Source organism: Micropterus salmoides, unplaced genomic scaffold, assembly GCF_014851395.1.
Source record: "Micropterus salmoides isolate LMB-PRFRI ecotype aquatic unplaced genomic scaffold, ASM1485139v1 Ms_hic_scaffold_8, whole genome shotgun sequence".
Classification (NCBI taxonomy): Eukaryota; Metazoa; Chordata; class Actinopteri; order Centrarchiformes; family Centrarchidae; genus Micropterus; species Micropterus salmoides.
The window spans coordinates 23,122,691-23,140,248 of NW_024044570.1; the positions used below are offsets into that span (position 1 = coordinate 23,122,691).

Sequence of the window (17,558 nt, forward strand, 5' to 3'; positions counted from 1 at the left end):
CTCTCCCCACGCTGCATTACCATAAAAGGAAGAGCGGAGCCAGAGCATGTCAGTCTCCATCTCTGCTTTATTTGGTAACATTTGCATTCTGTGCCTTTCTTCAGTCCACACAGACACAGAGGGGCTGATAGTGTTATAAAATAAGAGGTTATGTAATAGCTAGCAATTAAAATTTGTGATGCATTCTGATGGAGGAAAGTAGTTTGATGTTTCAGGGGGTCTAAATGCTTAGTATGAGATGAGATGGCCAGAGGCCTGAGGTTCTTTTCAGTGTTTTTAACTCTCTTGTTAACCCTCGCGAATCAGAGGGTGTTGTGCCATCTACAATTTTATGTGAAAACTTCCTGAAATATTTTATTGACAAAATTGCTGGTCTTAGCTTTTCACCCACTACATTTACCAGTGACCCCTCTGTTCCCCCTGGCTGCCCAGCTGTCTTCCTGCAGTTCGAGCCGGTTACATTCCCCCTTCTTTCTGACATCAACAACTACGTCCTGCAAACTGCCCCCTTGACAGTATTCCTGCACGCTTTTTGAAAGATGTTTTTAACACTGTTGGATCAAGCATTGTTGCCTTGGTTAATACATCTCTCAGCTCAGGGTGTGTTCCAGCTGCTTTCAAATATGCAGTTGTGCAACCGCGTTTAGAAAAGAAGAATCTGGATACTTCAAACCTCTCTAATTTTAGACCTATCTCTAAGCTCCCCTTTTTGTCAAAAGTCTGAGAGCCTTTGATATGGTTAACCACTCCATTCTCTTATCCCGACTCGAACAGTGTGTCGGCATTAGGGGCACAGTCCTCAAATGGTTTAAATCATATCTGGCGGATAGAAGTTTCTCTGTTCACCTCTGCAAATTTTCTTCATCTGCTGCCCCTCTTTATTGTGGGGTCCCCCAAGGGTCCATATTGGGCCCCATGCTTTTTTCACTGTACATGCTGCCATTGGGATCCATTTCCAAAAAATACAATATCTCCTTTCATTGCTTTGCAGACGATATACAAATCTATTTACCTGTAAAATCTAATGATAAAGCTGCAACTCAGTCCTTGCTCAACTGCCTGAGAGATCTTAAAATATGGTTGAATCAGATCTTTCTCTGTCTGAATGAAAGTAAGACTGAGGTTGTTGTGTTCAGTCGACCTGGGGATTTAAGTGCTTGTGTAGATGATCTTGGTACTTTAGGAATGTATAGTCGTCCATTTACAAAGAATCTAGTAGTGATCTTCGATAGTGCTTTTAAATTTGAAATACAGATTAGTTCTGTAGTAAAAGCCAGCTTCTTTCAGCTGAGACTGTTGGCCAAAGTCAAGCCCTACCTGCCACGCAAAGACTTTGAAAGAGTAATCCATGCATTTATAACGTCTCGACTAGACTACTGTGATTACAGTTAGTCCAGAATGCAGCAGCTCGACTTCTAACTGTAAGTAAAAAGCGTGAGCACATTAACCCTGTTTTAGCCTTGCTCCACTTGCTTCCTGTCCGCTTTAGGATTGATTGTAAGATTTTATTGCTTGTCTTTAAATTTTTAAATGGGTTGGCACCTTCTTATTTATCAGAACTTTTACATATACACAATCCGATCAAAGCACTGAGGTCATCCAATGAGATGCTCCTCAATGTCCCCAGATCCAGGCTAAAAACTAAAGGTGACCGAGCCTTCTCAGTAGCTGCTCCTAATCTTTGAAACACTTTACCTGTAGAAATAAGAAATGCCCCGACTCCTGACACTTTCAAATCCTTGCTAAAGACGTATCTTTATTCATTGGCCTTCAAACAGAGTTGAGTAGTGACATTTATTTTATTTTTTACTTTTTCTACTGTTGTTGTCATGTATATTTGTTGTCTATTGTGGAAAGCACTTTGGTCAACTAGTGTTGTTTTAAATGTGCTATATAAATAAACTTGAACTTGAACTTGATGGTTAAACCTTAGTAATGCATGATATTTTATGAGCATATCTTATGTATATTTTGGTAATAATTTCTAATAAATTTGCTTAATAAATCATTTAATGACTTCAGCTGGTTGGACTGTTGACCACTTATCTGGCCAAATCCATTCACTGACAACCCAGTTAACATTTACGTCTGCAGATTTACTTAATGGATATCACAGCTGTGTTGTATGGCTCATTAGAAAGTGAGAAACCACGAGCATCTATTGATGGATTATCAACAATATCTTATATCTGTGCTGTAATCAAACACAAAGAATAAATACTGGTCAAAGTTCTTTTTTTCACAACCTGGCAACCCAACAGTTGATTGATAAAAAAATCTATAACGAATTATTGAATAATTTATTAACCATCGCTGAAGTCCCTGTAGCCTGCACTGTTTGTAAAGGGTACCTTTACCATGTTAGTTTAAATGTATAGTTCAAGAAGCCAAAAAGACTAGATACACTAGATTACACTAGATAACATATACAAACATGTAATGCAAATACAACAAATCACAAATCCACCAATTTCACATACGTTTAATACAAAATTAGGGGGACCAACACACTGTCTCACGTATAATAAACTTGATACAATAAAATAGCTAGAAGCTACACCTGCTGACAAATGTAGTGGAGTAAATATCCTAATATTTGCTGAAATGCAGTAAAATATAAGGTGTCACAAAATAGAAACGCTCAAAATAAAGTGCCTTTACATCAAACTATGTAGGCTACTACTAAGTACACTTTAAACTATGTACTGTACTATAGACTTTATAGGAGATGGGGGTGGGGGGACACATTGCATTTTGAGTCTCAACATATGAGCTTCAATATGTAAAGTATATTGGCACAGTGTTTCCCTTCAGGTCAAAACTACAAGTTTCCTTGTATAGAATTTCCTTCATCAGTCACCTGGGGATTCTCGTTTACCAGGTCAGCTGTTGTTGTGTTTCTTTTGTTGCTGTGGAGACAAGGTGGTTTCCTATGGGCCTTGCGCTCAGGTACACTGGTTAATACCCGCATTTTACCAAGGCAACTTTGCCACTTATATAATAATATCCAGTATGAACAGCTGGTAAATATGTCCTAAGGGCTGGGCTTTCTGTGAAACCTCATACATACCAGATCCACAGGAGATCCACAAGGCTCAGCGACAGGGACCGAAAGAGCAGTCACAGTCTGAAATCAAAACCAAAACCAGCTGTGTAAACATTTGTTCCTTTACATGACTTTGTTTCGTGAGAGATTATGTTTTCAGAACGGGATCTGTCACTGCTGGTGTAGTTTCTGGTACCAAACTTATTTTTAACTCTCAAACATCTTATTCATACACAGCATTTTCCATGGTTTTGTAGCTCCAAATGAAAAGTTATCAGTCTCTTGTGATTAGAACAAAACCAACACCATCTGTTACTGTCATGTCCCACGCAATCTGCTAATTAATTATTGAGGTGTCCGCTAAGCTCCTGTTTCCATAAACACGTAAAGAGTTCCTGAATTAATCAGTCAATCAAAAGAACACAACAATGTGACTCATATACATAGCATTATTACTTTTTCCACACTGGGCTTTTTCCTCAGGTGTTGTTTACCTGCACAGTGGTATTCACTTCTCTGCAGCATTTATTTAACCAGGCAAATTGGTTAAGAACAAAATACTCAAGATGTAAAAAGGGGTCAGTTTTTCTGTGTTCTAACTAAATCAAATTAAGTTATTCTGTGTGGCCTTTTTGCCTTTTAGCCTTGTAACAAGAGTAGTACACTGGTCTTACTCACTGGGACATGTGTAATGGTCCATGTTATCTAATGTTTGGACTTCTGTATTTTGGACTCTGTCTAGTGTATCAGAGCTGATGATTAAACCAGAAGCAGTTGTGACATTATCACAGACTGCACAGCCCAAACACGAGCAGCACGAGCTTCTTCTCCCTCATTATTCTGCACTAAAAACAACAACAGCCACACACATACATTTTAATCAGTGATGAAAGTTTTAAGTGTGAATATTTCTTTTGTAGATGCATAGCCATTGTATTAACAATAATAAAATTACTGACACTGTCCCAGAACTGCTGAGTGCATTGGTCGAAATATTACAATGATAGATTAGCTATAAGTTTTATAACTAACTGGGTCGTATTAGACATAAGCTCAGGGCACATTTCCTGTGTGACAAGACGTGCTTTGATCTGTTTACTGTGTTGTGAGCAATTAAATGTTATATTCACTATGTTTTTGTAATAACGCTGTTATCTGTTTCATAGTTCAACACATGGCCTGATTGAGTCCTTATAATCATACAATAATAATTCAGTAATTTATAAACTTATGTTGCATTGCAGATTACATCTACCCACTGCATTTATTAGTCGAGAAATTAAAGGGTGCATTTATTTTACCATCTCCTCTCTTCCCATAAGCCTTTGCAGCAGCTCAGTGGCGTTAGCTGCTATGCTAGCTGGTTCAGTTAGTAATCTGTCAGCTAAAGGCACGTACACTGCTGGGCTCTACACTCTTCTGGATTACTCCCCTTTAATGGGTAACGTCAGATTTGTATCATTTTGTTCACAAAAGAGACATACTCCCAAGGTTGTAAATGATCTTCTTCGACGTTTTGATGAAAAGTGAAAGGTTAGCCAGGAAAAAACAGTCACGTATTGTCTTATATTATGTCTTGTTGGTGATCAAGCCAGTACTTGCTGGCCGATGCTATCGGCTGTAAGTTAACCGTGTAGCACAGTCTTCTCTCGGATGCAGAAAGGCAGCTGGGACTGCTGCTCACCTAACGTTAGACTTATCAGTGAAATGACAACCCTTATAATAACGTTGTCTGAGTCTTGACGCTAGCTCGCAAACCAGTCGAGTTGATGTGGTAAGGAACATCTGGTAAATTAGCTAGCGCTAGCTTGTTTAGCTGCATATTCGAGATATCTAGTTAACCGGGATTAAAGTTTGGCACAGTACGTTAATGTGGCTAATGGGTTAACCAGATACATTCATTAACTAGCTGCCTTGTATCTGAGCTTACACCGGATAAAGTCCAAATGCAAGTGCTCTTAAGTTTGAAGCAGCGCAATGTTGCCAGCGATTACGTTAGCTAACTAACTAAGTCATCCAAGTTAAACCTTAACAGAGGTACCACCTCTTGGATCCATAACCCGGCGATTACCAAATGATGTTCAGAGGAATTTGACAGTTTGCGTACGAGATTGTGTATACTGAGGAATGTTTCCCCTGATGCTAATGTGCCATCATGTGAGCAGCTTGGGATCTGTGGTATTCACGTTTTATAACATAAATGAAAGGCTGTAGTAGGTTATATGTCAGGCACCCCGACTAACAAAACCTTTAATTTTGGATATATTCATCGGATGGTGTAAGAAATTGTCGTCTTCCTGCTGACAGCGAGGCTATTTTTCAGTCAGTCTAAGCAAATGTAAGTGCCAGGTTATTATCCCAACTCCCCGTGGTAATGCTGAGGTATTCCCAGCCTTAGAAGTGAGCGGATTATGATCATGTTGGATTTGCACACGGTTGAAAACAGGAACACATATTAGTTGCTGTGAGGAAACACTGGCCACTGCGCTCAGCTTTATATTTGTTCTCTTCCTCTTCTTCCTGGTTGACTTTACTTGTCAGATCAAAAAAGTAGTCTCTCTCTCTCTCACTCACTCTCTCTCACACACACACACACACACACATACACACACACACACACACTTCCTTTCCGCTTGTGCTTTATGCCAGTGACAGTCCTTCTGTGGATGGCTGAATACATAATTCCTGCATGCCCCATTAATCTAAAATTTTCCTAACAGCTGAAGAAGACCCTCTGATGTGATTTCAACTTGGCGCTTGTGACCAGAGGAGGACGCACTGCCCATGCTGCCACAGTAGATAGGCTGTCACTATGCTGCTGAGAGAAGAATGACATTTGTCTCATTTTAATTCCTGGAGCTCCTTCGGGCAGAGTTGAGGCTTGATTAAAAAGCTGCTGTTCTGAGCCAAGTTGGTCTTTTTTCTCAGCCCGTTTCTTTGCACTGCCGCAACCTAGTGTGCAAACTGTTATGTGACTGCAGGCCAACTGAGCAAAAGGGACTCCGGCCGTACTGGAGGATTAGACGGTGCTGTGGGAGTAGGGACTGGACCAGGAGAACAGGCCCACAGCAACACATCATGCCGCAGGGACACTAGGCTCCCTGTTTGAGCCCCTTCTGTCTGGCGCTATTTTTTTCTTTTCCTGCAGTCTCATCGGTTTGGATGGTTGAGCACAAGGGCTACTTTGAAGGAGCCCACCGGTGGCTGTGGTTTGGCCCAAGTTGACAGACTAGCTTGCCAGCTATTGCTTATTAGGAACCCTTTTCCACTGCTACCACTGCTGTAGCCACCTTTGCTGTGATCTTCAGTATGGTGAGTGGAGGCATCTCAGGAATGGAACTGAAGCATTAATACTGGTGTTGCTGGTTACTTTCCATCAATCCCCCCCCCCTCTGCACAGTGACATATTGAATTCTGGGTTTTTTAAGGGCTGTTTTCTCCGTGCTGGAAAAAACATCACCGTCAAGGTCATTTTTAAAATTTAAACACCGGAAAGAAGACCACACAAGAGGAGGATGAAGCTGAGGAAGCAGGTGACGGTGTGTGGAGGGGCCATATTCTGTGTGGCTGTATTCTCACTGTATCTGATGTTGGATCGAGTCCAGCATGACCCTGCAAGACGACAGAGTGGCGGGAACTTTCCACGGGTAAGAGTAATCGCTGTAGCGGTGGTGCATATCCGGTGTTATTTTTGTTGTGAGACACCAGAAGTTATTACAAGGCTTATATGTATTATTTTTTTGTAAATACACATGTCCAAATACGTATCTATCGTTGTCTAGATATCTTTAGGGCTGATTGATCTCATACTGCTATTTCTTACATTTTCTGTATCAGTAGATTTGTCTTTAAAACCAAGGCGTGTCCATAATCCAAGGAAGGTTAAAATCAAGGGCATCCTTGGATAACTATGACCTGGATGACTGAGAACCTTCACAGACATATTTTATGATGTTCTGCAGCTCTGTGATTTTTTTTTTTCTGTTTGTTTTTTAGAGCCAAATCTCAGTTCTGCAGAACCGGATAGAGCAGCTGGAGCAACTCCTGGAGGAAAACCACCAAATCATCAGCCACATAAAGGACTCTGTGATGGAGCTCACAGACACAGGAGCCGTGTCTCCCAGTGGCCACCTGCCATTCAGAAGTGCCAATGGTTCCTGGGTCTTACCCTTTGATGGCCGCCCTACTTTCCTTGCTGTCAAGCCCCAGGATTGCCAATTTGCTGTAGGCAGCCGAGGTCAAGCAGATGTTCAGGTGAGCTTACTGTACTACTAGTTTTTCCGTTAGATGAAATGCTAAGTAGCTAATAGGCCAAAAACATTATCATATCTATGTTGTAGATGTGAAGGAATTTTAGGGGTACTATGACACCCCAGGTCATGTTAGGGTCAATTGCTGAGCTAAAGTAAGCCAAAGGTGACAGCCAGCGACCCTCCAAAACAGTAGGTCAGACATATTCTCCTCTCTGTCTCTATGCAGAAAGTGTTGCATGTGGCTTGAATGACACACAACGTAACTTTAGGTTAAGCATAGTGTCTTGTTTTAAACCAATAACCAGTACAATCTTAACTCATGTATAGATGGGTGAACAGTAACCTTATTTGGACATTTTTAGTGAATTATTTTTAGTGAATCTCTTTAGGTCTAGGAAGGATAAATATCCCCAGACAGGAAGTATTCTTCAGACTTTGCATGTTGTATGCTGGCACTGTATCTCCTCAGCCTGGCGAGATAAAGAAATGCTGTGTAAGTCTTTATCACACCTGTTTTTTCCCCTTTGATTTTCATTTTAGATGCTGGATGTGTACTCCCTCCTCAAGTTCGACAACCCTGATGGTGGCGTATGGAAACAGGGCTTTGACATTACTTATGAACCCGAAGAGTGGGACAATGAACCGCTGCAAGTGTTTGTGGTCCCACACTCCCACAATGATCCAGGTAAGAGGGCGTAACACACGCAGTCTTGTAGTCTCTGTTTAAACTGTATCCTAATACACATCCTAAAGCATGTCTGAATACGTTTTTCCCCAGCAGGTTAATAGCGTCTTGTCTGTAGACAAGCCAGCTTACCTGAGTGGGAGGCTAGTGATTGGGAAGCAGAAATCATACAAAATTTGGTTCATTCATTCTCATTATTATTAGCATAATGCTGACATGATTGACAGCTTAGCCACAAACAATGGAATTAGACAGATATTTGCATTGGAAAACTCTAGCTATTTATAGGATTGGATTGGCTGAGATTTTATTTTAGACTGACATTTCCATTAAACTTGTTTACCAGGCTTCCACATGCTTACTAACTTGACAGTTACAGTTATTGATATGTTGACAGGCTGCAGAGACCTGCAAATTGTGTCCATCAACAATAGGAATAGCCTTCATTTGGGGATGCATTTGATTAAACTCTGCTGCAAAGTTTAGTTATTTTTTATGCAGCATTGAGGGTCTAGGGTTAACAGACGGTTCAGCTCACACTGAAGACATGTGAAAGCTGGTTTAATGATATTAGGCTCATTCCTTTGAATGCAAAGAAGGGATTTTAAGGGTTTTAGTCAACTACAGGTAAGCAGGGCAAACAATGAGGAACAAAATATTAAAGACTGCAGTAAATAGTCCTGTCTATGACCTCTGGTTCACTTAACTATCACCACTTCAGGGCCATTCCTTATAACATGTGTTACTTTAATCTTTATAAAATATATTGGCCTCCAATATGTGAGATAAGTATTTGACAGGACATGTATATGCTGTGGTATTCTACACTGTTGTACACAAAAAGTGCATAGAAAGTGCTTTTTAGTCACTTTCTTTGAAACCACTCTGTGAAATAGCTTTCTGAGGGGAACAGCTCTACTTGAATAAAATATGAGTTTTATTTTTGATCCGTTGCAGCACTTTTTCCACAGCGCCGAGTCTCTAACCTGCCCTGTCGTCTTGTCTTTGTATCAGGCGGCTAGATAAATGGAGGAGGGGGGTTGTAGAGGTGTATTGTTTCAGAGATGGATCCAATTTGCAGTGGACGGTTGTGGTTGCCAACTGTTGTGCAAGTTGCTCATATTTACCTTCTTGTCTTGTTAGGGTGGATCAAGACTTTTGACAAGTACTTCACAGACCAGACGCAACACATTTTAAACAACATGGTGGTGAAGTTGGCCGAAGATCCTCGCAGGAAGTTCATCTGGTCTGAGATTTCATTCTTCTCCAAGTGGTGGGAGACTGCAGACATACACAAGCAGGAGGCTATGCGCAAGTGAGTCACAGCTAAGTGAAGTGCACATTTTTTGCCTTTTTAATTTCCCCGACTAGCTCTGAGAATTAGTTGAGATTTCTTTGGTGCCTGCTGGCCTCAAGTACAATAGATAATATATCCGCTGGAAGATGGTGGTTGCAATAAAAATACCTTGTTATCAGGTTAATGTGACTGTCCCTCTTTGTGGATGGATTATCCTCACCTCGCTTTCTTAATCTCTCTGTTTAACAGATTGATCCTTGGAGGGCAGCTAGAGATTGTGACAGGAGGCTGGGTGATGACCGACGAAGCCAACGCTCATTACTTTGCCATGATAGACCAGCTCATAGAAGGACACCAATGGCTGGAGAGAAACCTGGGTACGCAGCTACCAGAAATTAATCGTTACTCGAGCCTTTTCATATCTATTAAGATGAATGATGCTTAAATGTTAAATGAACGCTCAGTTCTCTCTGTGTAAATTTCAGCCCCACTACATTCAAGTTAAAGTGATACCTATCCTCTCAATGTTTGTCATCCCTTATGCAGCAGGTGTAGCCTCTCGCTCAGCGGGTGATAAAACACTTTGTGCTACTTTCAGTGCTCCCTGCTGAGGAGAACGATTTTCTAAAAAGATGCATGCCTTCCTTTTCTCTGTGCATAAACCTTCAATACGCTGTCATAGGTGTAACTCCTCGCAGTGGGTGGGCGGTAGACCCTTTTGGACACAGTGCTACAATGCCCTATCTGCTGAAGAAGGCCAACCTGACCAGCATGCTCATCCAGAGAATCCACTACTCCATCAAAAAACACTTTGCCTCCATTCGCAGCCTGGAGTTTATGTGGAGGCAGGCCTGGGGTGAGTGGACCAGAGTCCTCGATGTCATCTGATTCATGTGCTCATCTTTTTGTTAAGCTCATAGCAGAATGAGTAATGCCACTTGTCATGGCCTTTTGGAAGAGAGGGACATTTTGGAAAGACAACCAGTGTGTAAAAGCCTCGCATAGATGATAGCCATCGTCATTTTTTGGACATCTGCTGAAGATGTACTAACTGTTTACTTTTAATGGTAAAAACGTCATTTACATTTTTTGCTGCTTTATCCAGAATGACTTTTGACAGTCACTGTAGGTGTGAACTTAACCTGCCAACAAGCACTGGTGTGTCTTTGATCACACATACCCCTCCTTACTCACACTCAGAGACTGTTGTCAACAATGGATGTCCCTCAAGCCAATGTTTTTTTAAATATGTTTTTTATTTTTTTACTATCCTGCCTTGACAGACACTGGGTCGAGCACAGACATCTTTTGCCACATGATGCCATTCTACAGCTACGACGTGCCTCACACCTGTGGGCCCGACCCGAAGATCTGCTGCCAGTTTGATTTCAAAAGGTTACCTGGTGGTCGGATAAACTGCCCATGGAAAGTGCCACCAAAAACAGTGGTGGAGGCCAACGTAGCAGAGAGGTGAGACATGCGGGGGTTAGTTGTGTCTTACTTTGTATCTGTAACAGAGTGGAAGTGGATGCTGTAGGTCTATCCTGACTTTGTCTTAGAGAACAAATGTTAAGATGTCTATTAGGGCTAGAGCGATATATAGGCTGTTCTGATGTGTCAGCTGAAAATCGATTATTGCAGATATGTGTCTTTATCATTGTAAATTAGATCTGAAAATAGAGCTGAAAAGTCGATTGTTTGTTTGATCGATTGATTAAATCTGCAACAATTTTGATAATCGTTGTAAGTCATTCATTAAGTGAAAAGGCCAAATATTCTGTAATTTCAGCTTCTCAAAGATAAAGAATTGCTTGCTGGTCTTTGTCTTGTGTGATTATACTGTCACATAAGACAAGACAATTGAAGAGTGTCATCTGATGTTGTATAGACCAGTCAATAACCGTGCTCACAGGCTTTTAATCAAAAATGATTGTATGTTACATGTTTATGTAAAGAGGCATATTGGCCTCCAAATTACTCGTCACCTTTTTGTGTAGTATCGGAATTTGATTGCTGCCGTTGCAACTCTGTGTCCCTTACAAATGAACTAAACTTGCACCAATGACGACAGCCAGAGCAGAACAGGCATAGACTGCGGATAGTCTTGCAGCCTTTTAGAGGACCTTTAAAACTTTTCAGAGGACATATTTCAGTGGCTAATGGAAAATACCCCCAGGGTTAATTTAATCCTCCTCTTTCCAAGGTCATAGTGATTTCCTTCAAATCTGGCGCATGCAGAGCAGGACAATTTGGATTTGTGCACTCAGATTCTCCCCCCCCTCTCTCTTTCTCAATCAGGGCAAACCTGCTCCTGGATCAGTACCGTAAAAAGTCCAAACTCTACCGCAGCAAGGTACTTCTTGTCCCTCTGGGAGATGACTTTCGCTACGACAAGGCCCTGGAATGGGATCAGCAGTACATCAACTACCAGAAGCTGTTTGACTACATGAATTCTCACCCAGAGATGCACGTACAAGTGAGAAAATAATTTGTCACAAACAGTGTTGCCAAATGAATGTTTTTTGAATCTTTGTCATTGTTTCTGTACTTCTCAGCGTGCGGTATCTCGGTGTACAACCTTTCTTGTGATAATGAATCATGCAGTGGTATTTTAACTTGCTGACAGAACAAGGAATCTGTCGTGACGTGATGTTTGGTTTAGAACATGCCATGTAAGATGAAATGCGCATGCATAATCATGAGAAATGTCCCCCCCCCCCCCGCCCCTCAGCTGTGTTTGAGTAAAATGTGTTTTTTTAACAATGTGTCATCTGTCTGGCTGCTCCCCCCAGGCTCAGTTTGGGACTCTCACAGACTACTTCAACGCCGTATACAAAGCACACGGAGTGGCTCAGGGATCCAGACCTGCAGACTACCCCGTGCTCAGTGGAGACTTCTTTGCCTATGCAGACCGTGAAGACCACTACTGGACTGGCTATTTCACCTCTCGCCCCTTTTACAAGAGCCTGGACCGTGTGATAGAGTCACACCTCAGGTAGGGCAGATGCAGTCCCGCATCTCTGATAACTGACACCCATAACTTGCGATTTGCATTGCAAATAAGATGCAGTTGTGGAATACTAGGTTAAGGGGCACACATATACCTGCAGTGTCCTTTTTATATAAATTAAAGGCACAATTCAAATGAAAACACATGATTGGAACTTGGCATCACTCTCAAATGGATAGGCAAGTCTTTTGTAACACTAAACAACACCGAAAGTTGTTCTCTGTTTTTCTTTGTCTCTATATTTTTTTTCATATCTGTAATTCTGCAGTTCACTTAACTATCACCATTTCAGAGCCATTGCTTACAGTGATGTGTGTTACATTGTCGATCAAGTGGATCGATATGAGCAAGTTGCTAGGATTAGATTACGGAGCAATAAAATGAAATAGAAATGTTCTAAGGTAGATATTTTCAAAGAATAAGCTGTTGTCTTAAAATAGCGTAATAATTAGCGTAACACACTTTTAGCTGACAAAATGAAACTGCTGTGTCTTACTTTAAAGGGCTCCGCAACACTAACTGTTTGTCAATGTCCTTTCAGGGGGGCAGAGATCCTCTACAGCCTGGCGGTTGCGAACGCCAGGCACGCGGGTATGGAAGGGCGCTACCCTGTCTCAGATTATGCCCTGCTAGTTGATGCGAGGCGGTCTGTCGGCCTGTTCCAACATCATGATGCCATCACTGGCACTGCGAAGGAGAATGTTGTCATTGACTACGGCACTAAGTAAGGATCTGAGGGTTTAGAAAGAAATGACAGTATAGATCGGATGGATTAAATTCTTTACAAATGTAATTTATATGAAGTAAAAAAAACTGTGGCTCCTCTTTATTGTCCTCTGTCTCTGTGCCTATTTTATACTTGCTGTTCAATACTTTGATACAAAATAACAAGCCCTCTGCTGCATTTTGCCAATGATTCTTCCATTTCCCAGATTACTGCGCTCACTCATCGGTCTGAAGAGAGTAATCATCAATGCTGCTCATTTCCTGGTCATGAAGAACAAGGAGTTTTATCGCTTTTACCAAACGGAGCCCTTCCTGGAGACGGTAAGAGTAAACAAGGAGGGTCACTGGTGCCACTGAATAATAATCTGTTTGAAAAACCAGCATATTTTGTTCATTCAGCATTTGGTGTGTTTCGTGTGTTACATTTTTCATTATGTAGGATGACAGGCGCGCCACTCAAGACTCTCTGCCTCAGCGCACTTTAATCGAGCTGGACCCAGCAGGGCCGAGGTATTTGCTGCACCCCCTTGCTGCTTTCATCTCCTCTGCCTCTTCCCTCTGCCGCTCCTCCACCATCCTGTGCTTCTGATTGCTTTTCCCTTCTCTTTTCTACCAGGTACCTGGTTCTGTTCAACTCTATCGAGCAGGAGCGGCTGTGTGTGGTGACTGTGTTGGTCAACACAGTCAGGATGCGGGTGCTTACTGAGGACGGACAGACCCTGCCTGTGCAGCTGAGTGCGCAGTGGAGCTCTGCTAGTCAAATGAGCGCGGAGGTATTTGAGGTAAGAGATTAAATTCATCAGGCACGGCTGGTTTCCGCATAATGAAAATCGCATATCACTAGCACATCAGCAGTGTCTGCACTTGATGTGTTCAGAGAATTGCTGTGCACTCACTCATTTTGACAGCACTCACAGCCCAGTACCATAGTTATGTGCTTTAATTGGAAGAAAATAGACTATATAGAGAGTATAAAGACACTTCAAGTTACAGTTACATGTGTGAGTGAAGCGAGCCGGTGTAGGTAGCTACATTGATAAAAATGTAAGCATTATGTGTTTGTCAGATGGGACTGAGACAGACTACTGAAATACTGGGCTACAACTTGTCCAGTCCAGACAGTTAGCTGGGGGTGTGGAGTTCAGACCTCTGTAGCGCGCTCCCCACCTCTGCTTGAGGCTAATTTAGCTGCAACCCACACAAATTTCCAGCGGCACTGTCTGCAGCCAGGTTGCATTGTGGGTAATGTAGGCACCATGCTTTCACAAGGAAGAAGAATGCATAGATTAAATAAGACAGTATCTCTGTTCTGATCCATCATTTTTGTCCATCATTAATTGAACAGTATTATAGCAGTGTGATGCTAAATTAGTGGAGTACTGCTTGAACTATCTCTGTGTACCATTATTGTATCTTTCCTAGAAAAAGAATTAAGCATTAATAGGCAATATTTGCATGCATTTAAAAAAATAAAATAAAATCCAAAACAAAACCCAACACACAAGTACAATGCAGTCTACGGATTTCAAATTCTACATTTCTGCCCATCTTGCCTTCTTCAGGACACAAAATGTTGACTCACAGAATCAACAGAAAGAGAGTTATAAGGTTGGAGGTTTGACCCCCAACTTATTCTGTCAAGATGTCAAAGGGTCCTTGAGCCAGACACTTAAGCCGAAATTGCTCCCAGTGAGTGTGTGTGTTTGGTTGCTTTAAGTGTTTACAAAGGAAATGGATGTGATGTGGAAATAAGATTGAAAATACTCTGAATTAAATCTGAATTTTAAAGAAAAGGGCCTCCCAAGTTATGGGTGTGTTTTTTCTCCTCTTTCTTTTGTTGTTTACCTGCAAGCTAGAAGTAGAACAGATGTGTTTTCTCTCACTTCTCAAAACAAAAAAAACACACTCATTGGATCAGCTCAAATCATGTACTGAATCTGCAGTAGTAAAAAAAACACATCCCATTTGCTTTACAACAACTAAATTAATTTATTGTGCCCAAATAAAATTCCCTCCACCCACAGAAAGTAATGAAGTTTGTAATGGAGAAATACAAAACGGCCTCATTAACACAGTCTCTCATCATATTTTAATTACAGCACACTGTTGCTAATGTGTAAATACTTTTAACTTTTAATGAATGCCTTATGGTCAACACACACAAAAAAAATTGTGTGTATGAATGCTTTAATTTATTCATATCCAACCATTCTTTTTCCATCCAGGCAACATTCATGGTTCGTCTGCCGCCCCTGGGTCTGGCCGTGTTCCATCTGTATGACTCTGCTGACTCGCCGATGACGCTCCGCTCCGACACCCTGCTCAGGCTGTCTGGTCGGGGCGCCAGTGCTCGAGCGGCGGATCCGCTTCCCGTCCGCTCTCAGCAGTCCGACCCTCAGACCTTCTACATCAGCAGCCAGTCTCTCACGCTGGGTTTCTCTGGAACCAGCGGCCTGCTGGAGGTTTGAGTTTCATCGGCTCTTCCCTCTGTTGACTTTAAATACGAATTAAAGATTTGCTCATCTGTTTTGACTTTGATCTTTTTTGGGGGAAAAAAACACACTCTTGATTTCCTAATAAACCCTGGTTGTTTGATCAGCCACTGCTACTCAAACATCCTTTCATCTCATTTCTAATTCGATTCTGCTCTGTCTTCCTTCTTCATGGCTTTTTTTTTGCAGAGTATCAAGCGCAAGGATGATCCTCAGGAAGTGAAGGTTCAAATGCAGTTCATGGTCTACAGCACTCGTCCCTCCAAAGACAAAAGTGGAGCTTATCTCTTCCTACCTGATGGAAAAGCAAAGGTATTCTCTCAGTTGTTGAATCTCAGATGTTTACTTGCCTCTCAAAAGGCTTTGATAGACGCTCCCTTGTGTGTTGCGTGGTTGTATCATGCTGGGGTGCTCGGGGCAGGAAGCCAGACAGCACTGGGTGCTGCTTCATATGTTTCGTGATTTAAAGACAGAGTGTTAAACAGAGTGTAAGGGCTTTGCTGCCAGACTGTACCTAGTCTCTTGTTCCGCTGGTGGCTCCTGCTACTTCTCTCTCCCTGTCCCTTTTTTAGCACTTTCTCTCTCCCTGCTTTCAGCCCTACAACCAGAAAGAGCCACCTGTGGTGCGCGTCGTGGAGGGGCCTCTCTTCTCTGAGGTGGTGGCACACTACCAACATTTTCAGCAGACCATCCGCGTAAACAACATTCCAGGTAATGAACACACAAAAATGTACAATGGAATCGGGTCAAATGGCTTTTGAGAAAGAATGTTATGTTTTAGTTAAAGGCACCAGATGGTACAGTACAACAAGGGCCAATATGTTTGACAAAATGACACTTACTACATTTCAATTAGGTACTTTTTTTCCTGTCAGCTGTAAAAATGCAAAATGCAAAGTAGCATTTTTCATAGTTCAGATTATTTTTCCTCCGTGGCCTGAGTTTGGGTCTGTGGTTCTGTATTTTCAGGGGTGGATGGGTCGTCGATAGACATCACCACCATGGTGGACATCAGAGATCAGACTAATAAGGAGCTGGCAATGCGACTGGTCACTGACATCCAGAGTGGAGACGAGTTCTTCACAGACCTCAATGGCTTCCAGGTCAGCCCCACCCTCAGCAAAAGAGAAGAATAACTTTATTTGTATACTGTCAGAATATAACGAGATGTATCTCTGATTAAAGGGATGGTGAGTAGTTGATAACCTTTTTGAAACTGAGTGCAGTGGCATTTTTTTCTCTCAGGTTAAAAATCCCTGGCCTGATAATTTCAGATTTGACATATTGTGTCATTCTGTGTCTGATCGCTGCTTCTTGTAGATGCAGCCTCGTCACCACCACCTAAAGCTTCCCCTGCAGGCCAACTTCTATCCCATGCCCAGCCAGGCGTACATCCAGGACAGCAATCACCGCCTCACGCTGCACACAGCTCAGTCTCTGGGTGTCAGCAGCCTGGAGAGTGGTCTGTATTTTATTTTATTTTATTGTTTTAATGTTGTTGTTTTTTTTCTTCTTCTTCTTTTTAAGAAATTTATCCCTGAAGTGCACTCATCTCTTTTTCTTTGTTGAATGTCTCCAGCCTTTTATGGAAGTGTATGGAAGCACTTATCTATCCCTCTTCTCCCTCAAGAGGTTTTCAGAGAGCAAAAGAGTCCATACTCTTACGCGAATGTACCGAGCTAATCCTTTTATCATCGTTATGTGAATGATGGAGGCGTTTGTAAATGATGAATAGCTCAAAATTGTTTGTCTCCATCGACTGATGTCTCACAGTTCAATACGCAGGCTTAGTTTTAAAGCTGTTGTCCTTGCTCCTCCTACTCCTCTTCCCTCAGGCCAGCTTGAAGTGATTATGGACCGGCGGCTGATGCAAGATGATAATCGTGGGCTGGGTCAGGGCCTGAAGGACAACAAGAAGACAGCCAACCGCTTCCGACTGCTGCTGGAGAGGAGATCCATGGGCAACAAGGTCAGTAAGATGACAGCAAAGGCGGTTATTGAAGCTCGGCGAGTGCTCTTCAGATCCCAGCACACCGCATCTGACTCTTC

The 17,558-nt window shown here is 42.0% G+C and overlaps 1 protein-coding gene across 3 annotated transcripts in view; it reads left to right on the top strand.

Moving 5' to 3' along the window:
• Nucleotides 1-4,367: 4,367 nt before the first annotated feature.
• man2a2 (mannosidase, alpha, class 2A, member 2) overlaps nt 4,368-17,558 on the top strand; it is an 18,130-nt gene continuing 4,939 nt past the window's right edge. The window contains exons 1-21 of one of the 3 annotated variants that reach the window (XM_038705044.1): nt 4,368-4,487; nt 5,767-6,358; nt 6,475-6,693; nt 7,043-7,300; nt 7,840-7,984; nt 9,128-9,299; nt 9,531-9,658; nt 9,964-10,137; nt 10,565-10,751; nt 11,580-11,757; nt 12,074-12,276; nt 12,833-13,015; nt 13,224-13,338; nt 13,457-13,527; nt 13,634-13,799; nt 15,243-15,479; nt 15,699-15,821; nt 16,106-16,220; nt 16,479-16,612; nt 16,830-16,971; nt 17,345-17,478. In XM_038705044.1, the coding sequence (XP_038560972.1) occupies nt 6,562-6,693; nt 7,043-7,300; nt 7,840-7,984; nt 9,128-9,299; nt 9,531-9,658; nt 9,964-10,137; nt 10,565-10,751; nt 11,580-11,757; nt 12,074-12,276; nt 12,833-13,015; nt 13,224-13,338; nt 13,457-13,527; nt 13,634-13,799; nt 15,243-15,479; nt 15,699-15,821; nt 16,106-16,220; nt 16,479-16,612; nt 16,830-16,971; nt 17,345-17,478 (2,997 nt within the window). In that variant the 5' untranslated portion in view covers nt 4,368-4,487; nt 5,767-6,358; nt 6,475-6,561. Of the gene's footprint in view, nt 4,488-4,587; nt 4,821-5,766; nt 6,694-7,042; nt 7,301-7,839; nt 7,985-9,127; nt 9,300-9,530; nt 9,659-9,963; nt 10,138-10,564; nt 10,752-11,579; nt 11,758-12,073; nt 12,277-12,832; nt 13,016-13,223; nt 13,339-13,456; nt 13,528-13,633; nt 13,800-15,242; nt 15,480-15,698; nt 15,822-16,105; nt 16,221-16,478; nt 16,613-16,829; nt 16,972-17,344; nt 17,479-17,558 lie in introns of those variants that run through there. The other 2 variants (XM_038705046.1, XM_038705045.1) reach the window with 2 other exon arrangements.